Raw genomic sequence first — 6895 nt, forward strand, 5'->3', positions numbered from 1 at the left:
CCTTCACGAGTCGTCCATAACTACAGCTGGGTCAAATTATCGTTTTACCCCTGTAGATACTTCTTGCTCCTTAAGTACCACTGATCCTCTAATCAACAATCGTTTATGGTCCTACCTTAAAACAAAGTCCCTCTTGGGGCAATGAGAGAGTGAGGCTCCTTGTTCAGGCCTCTAGAGTCAACACTTAAAGGAACAACTCATCTACTTCCCTAAAGTTGGGAAGGAGTGAATTCCATCTCACAAAGTTATGTTTCCAGCTCCCCACTCAGACTCGTCCCCAAAATGTTAGTGTAAGGGTAGTATTGTAATTTTTCAGTTAAAAAAAAAGGAAAAAAAATTTGGAATCTTAGTTGGAAGGGTATTTTGGTCTTTTGAAAAGAAAAAAAGGGACGCGTGTGTGTAGTGTGAGGTTGGTGTGTGTGTGACGTGTTAAAAAAAAGAATAGGAAAAGGAAAGGGGAGAAAATGAAGGAAAAAAAAGGGAACATAAAAGAAAGGGAGCAAGGAGAAGAGAAGAAATTGAAGGTCATACAGGAATTGGAGCAGCGTACCAACCAAATTCACCTCGTTCATAGGATTTGTGAGTGGTTAATTTACTAATTTTTTAAGATATCTATTATAGAACTTCAAGAAAAAAAAATATATTATGTATGTTTGATTATTTCTGCTGAGAAATTGAGTTTGCTGAGAATTTATGAATGCTTCTGAGAACATAGAAATGTTTATGAATTTTTGAGAAACTGTTGTGTTTACTAAATATGATTAGAAAGAATTATGTTTAGAAGTGATTTGAGAAAGAAATGTTCTTAGAAAGAAAGAAAAAAGAATTTTTAGAACTGTTTATGAGATTGAGAATTTTCTGAGAATCGTTTTCAAACCACCATATTGTTGTATCCAAGTGATTACCCGTATGCTATGTGAATGTGTTTATATAGTATACCCAGAAATAGAAGGTCTTTGGGACCATTTTACTCCGCGCGTTGAGAGAAATATTCTGCTGTGTATATTGAGATTACTCTATGCCAGTGAACCAGAAATAGAATTATCTGTTGTGCGCATTGAGATTATTACTCTGCGCTAGTAGACCAGAATAGAATGTGGATACATATATGGTGTTGAGTTTCTTTAATCTGTTTTAGGTTTGAAAGAAGATATTTGATATGTATTTAAAATGTGTTTTTTTTAGAAAGTATATGAAGTTTTGCTGAGAAAGCTTATTATTTCAATTTAGAGAAGTTTGTTATAAGAGTTTAAATCTCAGTTATTTTTTTTTATGGAAGAAGTTTTACGAAATTATTTCCTTATTAAAATGCCACTCACTGAGCTTCCTAGCTCACTGTTTATCATTGTTTTTCTCCTCCAGGCTGCACCTGAGTTTCATAGAGATAACCGACCAGTTTCTGCCACTCACCGTCTCAGAATTTGCATATCATTTTGTATGTACATCTAGAATGACTTATACTGGAATAGTTGTACCTTTTGTGGTCGTACAACATGTTTAGAAGTCGTGGCCGAATAGTTATTTTTGACATGAATTATGTTACACTTTATGTTTTATATGTTGAAAAATAATCTAAATTAGTTTTAGAAATTTAGAAAGAAATTGACTATAGACTTGGTAGATGGTTAAGGGTCCGTAATCGGCACGACTTGTCCTATAGTTAGTAGGTGTTTAGGACGGGTCGTGTCAGTTAGGCATATTGAGTCGGCATCTCGGGCCACTCTCACTCATACAAATCAAAAGACAATTCCTCATGGGTAGGAGTTCATAACTCACTCAAGATTGAGATCGAGTTACATAGTCATACTGTGAAATATTAATCTAATTAGTTAACGGTGTTACAACTAAAGATTAATAATTTTGTGCTCCGATCTTATACAAATTCATTGTATAGAATATCCCCATTCGCATGTCTCCACATGAACGACTTGGGTCAAGCCATTTGTAACTTTTACAAAGTGAGTCGTATCCTTAGTGTCACAAGGATGAGGTATATACTATTCCAGTTACATTAAATAACCTTGGATGTTAGTTTATTGAATTTGGGTCAATACAATTCTAAAACTTCAAAGAAAACCTTATTGAATAAATAATTTGTTTTACATTTACAAACCACGAGTTTAGGGCATGAAATCGAACATACCCAATCGCCTTCTTATTCTTTGCCAGAATCTGCAATAACAATATTTCATTGTCAGTAGACAAACAAGAAGATATAATGATAGGAAAAGCTTTATTAGTTCCGAGATAAGCATATTTTAAATGAGATGGTAAAGACTTTTGTTCCAAACTAGGTGGCTCCATGATGGATGGTTGCAACATCTTGCAATCTCTTGCTACTTTTGGGCATTCATCTTATACAGCCTCTAACTCTTCTTTTATTCTTGCAACTAATAGGTAATAAAACTCATCAAACAACGCAGGACTAAAAGTATAAATGGCTTAACATTCTTCTAAATCTCTTGATAGCTTCATTGTGTCTAAAACATTGAATTTAACCTCCTCATTTTTAACCTTCATTGCTATTTCTCCTTTTCATACATCAAACACAGTATCTCCAATAGCTAAGAAAGGCCTCGCTAAGATGATAGGTAGGCCCAAGTCTGCCTCACAATCTAGAATGATGTAAAGTCTACATCAAAGATAGACTTATCTACTTAAACTAAAACATCTTCTATTTTTCCTTTAGGCTTTTTAATGGATCTGTCTGCTAATTGAAGAGTAACAGTTGTGGTTCTAGCTTCTCCTATGCCTAATTCTTTGAAACATATAAGGGGATATGGTTAATGTTAGCACATAAGTCACATAAAGCTCTACTTAAGTTCTTTTGATATAATCATATTTAGCACCAAGTCATCAGAACCAAGTCACACCAAGACAACAACACCACTGCAAGCAAAACGCCCACAGCGCGCACGCCTACACCATTGCCATACACGATGTGCGCGCGCCCCACACTGTGCATGCCTTGCCCATGCCACCTACGTCTCATGCCGCACGTTCTGCGCTTTGCCCCTGCTACATACCTCTACCGTGCATGTCCCATGCAACATGTCTCCTTCTTGCCGCACACCCCGTTAGTGCCTTCGCCAACACCCCGAGCACCCTTGCTAGTGGCCCTGTCATGTTGAACATTTAAAAAAACGCAATTTTAAAGGATAATGTGGACTTCACCAAATTGGGGAGAGCTTAACGGATAAATACAGACACAATTATTATGGCAGGACGCTTCAAGTATGAATTTTTAGGATATTTTGTAAATAAAGAAATATAATCAAAGTAGGAAACACAATCTAAATTGATTAGGAACTCTTTTATTAATTTGTTTTATTTTAAAAATGATCTTCCCAATTAGTTATGAATTCCTTATTAGATATAATTCCTCCTTAAAAGAGGATAAAGTTAATCTCTATAAATAGAGAAACCTTATTAGGAGATCCATGATCCAAGTTCCAACGAAAAGCTCTCTTATCCAAAATTCAAGTTCTCTCTCTATCATGAGTGGCTAGACTTTAATTTTTTCAACTCAAGGGTCATTCAAGTCTGATTGTAAGCTTGGGAGGCTCAATTTAGATAGAGATTTCTTCTTTTTTCAAGTATTCTTTGTTTCTTGTTTTTATTATTTATGAACAATTTATATTAATTAAATTGACGCATTAATTCATATTAATTGTTCTACTGCTATCCATGAGTTTGTGATATGTAATTGTCATGAATGATTGAAATAAGTAGCAAGGGGTTGGCTTATGTGTGTGTATTTATGACTTTTTCATGTTTACAAAGCTGACATAATAGACTCTAGGGAAACAAAGGGACAAAATTAATTAACTTGCAACTATTTCAAATTAATTGATTTTGGTTTAGTTATTATCATCATCCTTAATGTTATTCTTTGATTAATATGGAACGCTATCGTGCCCAGTTGATTAACTAATAAGATTTAATTTTGATGCTTGGTCTAAATTAATTAAATTAGGAGAAATAAAACTTACCACGGCCGTTCTGAGTAAGTAGACTAAGTTATTGAATCAAGAAATCGATTTTTTATATAAAGCCTATGATCAAGATTACAATTGGATGAAAATCACACATTTGGATTGGAAGCTTGGTAACATTAACTTTTGTTTTTCTTTTAGTTTATCTTTTTAAATTTCAAATTTTAAATACAAAACCCCCTATTTTTTTAACTTTGAGAAATTAATTTCACTGGTTCCCTTGGGATTCGACCTGGTCTCACTACATCTACAAGTTAGATTTACTAAAATCAGTAATTATTTTGGAGGGTCTCGACAACCCTTATCAAAATTGACGCCGTTGCCGGGGAGCCATTATTATTTTCTCATTGTTTAATTTAACTGTTTATGACTCGTTCTTCTAAGAATATAGAACTACAATTTGATCCTTAAATTGAAAGGACATTGCGCCAGTTAAGAAGGAATAGAAGACGATGTTTGGAATTCAACGAAGAGATGGCGAATAGAACATTAAAACAGCTTGCGGCACCAGATTTGAATCAACAGCCTCTTTGCATAACTTTTCCTAATATTGAAAATGATTTTGAATTAAAATCTTGATTAATACACTTACTTCCTATTTTTCGTGTATGTGCAGGTGAAGATCCTCATAAACATTTGAAGGAATTCCATATCGTATGCTCTCGAATGAAGCCACATGGAGTAACTGAGCAGCAAATCAACCTTAGAGCTTTTCGCTTTTCTTTAAAGGATCAAGCAAAAGATTGACTTTATTATCTACCTTCTGGATCAATCACAACATGGAACAAGATGAAAAGACTATTCCTAGATAAATTCTTTCCTGCATCACGAGCTGCAAATATTAGAAAGGAAATTTATGGAATCACACAGATCTCTGGGGAGACATTGTACGAGTATTGGGAACGATTTAAGAGATTATGCGCTAGTTTTCCCCATCATCAAATCTCTGATCAACACCTCATCCAATATTTTTACGAAGGATTATTACCAATGGATAGGAGTATGATCGATGCAGCTAGTGGAGCAGCTTTGGTAGACAAGACACCAGAAGCAGCCAAGCCACTAATTTTAAACATGGCTGAAAACTCCCAACAATTTGGATTTAGAACTGGAGGATCTGTTACACAAGTCAACGAGGTAAGTGAACTTAAAAGTCAAATTTCCGATCTAACTACTTTAGTTCGTCAAATTGCTGTAGGAGAAAAACCACGTGAAATGTACGCACTTCAAGGATATCCTACAAATACATTCCCTCAATTTCAACAAGATTTCATTCAAGAGGTCAAGGCTATAGGGAGATTTTCTTCTCCACAAAGAAACTATGATCCATACGCCAATCATTATAATCCTGGATGGAGAGACCATCCAAATCTCAGCTATGGGAATCAAAACTTCATCAGACCACCTCCACCTCCTATGCAAACTCAAGCTTCAAACTCAGGTATGTCTCTAGAAGAAATTGTTAAAAATCTTGCTAATAGTACTCTTCAATTTCAACAGGAAACAAGGGTTGGTATGCAAAATTTGGGCAACCAAATTACCCAATTGGCTACATCAATGAGTAGATTGGAAGCTCAAAGTTCTGGAAGATTACCCTCACAAATAGAAGTGAATCCAAAAATGAATCAAGTGGAAAAAATTAGTGCGGTTATGTTGAGAAATGAAGAGGATATCCCTCTAGTATCAATTCCACTCAAGCAGAATGAGTTGAGCGAAGAAAAGAAAGAAACTTCTCCTAACGTATCATGCGGAATAAATTTTGATCCTCCTTTATCTCTTTCATCTTACACTTCACCACCTCCTTTTCCCAGTAGGTTTAACGAACAAAAAAGGAAAGATAATGAAAATGAGATAGTTGAGGTATGTAAGAATCTATCAACTATCATGAAAAATAACTTACCAGAAAAATGCGAGGATCCCGGTATGTTTTCATTACCGTGTGTGATTAATAATAACAAAATTGAACATGTCATGTTAGATTTAGGAGCTTCCATAAAGATGATGGCATTTTCTAGTTATCAAGAGTTAAAGTTAAAAGACTCACAAAAGACTGGTGTAGTGGTTGATTACGCTTGTTTACATGCGTAAAAAGAAGGTTTTAGATGCTGTTTTTACTATGTTTCAGCTTTGTTTAGGATTTTTCTCGATCGTTTGAGTTCCAATTCATGCAAAATTCATATACTATGGTTTGTGGATGGCTTATATGGTATTTATGACATTTCAGGACCATTTGGGAGTGCAAATTAATCAAAAGAAGCAAAAAGACGGAAAAACCTTCATGGAGGCGCCAGGCGCCTGGGAAGCCTGCAGAAAACAGTTTTTCTTCCAACTTTGCCCTTAATGAAACGCGTCTTCCAATGCGTTTTGGTGGTTCCAACCGATGCATACGTGTAGAAGAAGTGTTCCACTATCAGTTTGAGCACGATTTGGTCAGTCAAAAGAGTTGGAAATGGGTGATTCACCATCGTTTTAGGACCTACCTAACCAATTCTGCACAGCTATAAATTCCAGCAACTTCTCCACCAAAATCATCAAGCCTTGCTTCCTTCTCTTTATCATTTTTAGTGTTTCTTTGTTGCTTTCTAAGTACTTTTGAGTTGCTTTCATTAGTTACTTTTGGTTTTTAAATCCCGAGCACTTTATATTCTTTTATTGAGCTTGTTTTGTTTCCATTTGTACTTAGTCATTTTTCTACTTATTCAAATATATAAAAATCTAGCACTTTGCTTATTCTCTCTTTGCCTTTACTTTATTTTCAGTTAAGAGAGTTGTGTTTTTGGAGGAAAGAGCACGTGACACTCTCCCTTGCTTGAAAGAGAAGGGCGAAGCTCTCAATCCCGATAAAAACTCTCCATTAGTTAACTTTTGTTTTTCACACATGCATTCCACATTCAACCATT

General features: G+C 35.2%; 1 protein-coding gene and 1 non-coding gene across 2 annotated transcripts; one reads left to right on the plus strand and one right to left on the minus strand.

The window, feature by feature from the left end:
• Nucleotides 1–4832: 4832 nt before the first annotated feature.
• On the minus strand, nt 4833–4939 carry LOC148208151 (small nucleolar RNA R71). Its single transcript, XR_015789098.1, has one exon. It is a non-coding gene; the product is annotated as a small nucleolar RNA R71 (small nucleolar RNA).
• Nucleotides 4940–4985: 46 nt separating this feature from the next.
• LOC148208152 (uncharacterized) lies at nt 4986–6083 on the plus strand. The gene has a single exon (XM_088120129.1). It carries the CDS (start codon nt 4986–4988, stop codon nt 6081–6083), a length of 1098 nt encoding a protein of 365 aa, XP_087976255.1.
• The last annotated feature ends 812 nt before the right edge of the window (nt 6084–6895 follow it).

This window comes from Momordica charantia (assembly GCF_013281855.1).
Source record: "Momordica charantia cultivar OHB3-1 chromosome 11 unlocalized genomic scaffold, Mcharantia_2.0 BLBB01000011.1, whole genome shotgun sequence".
In the NCBI taxonomy this organism is placed as follows: Eukaryota; Viridiplantae; Streptophyta; class Magnoliopsida; order Cucurbitales; family Cucurbitaceae; genus Momordica; species Momordica charantia.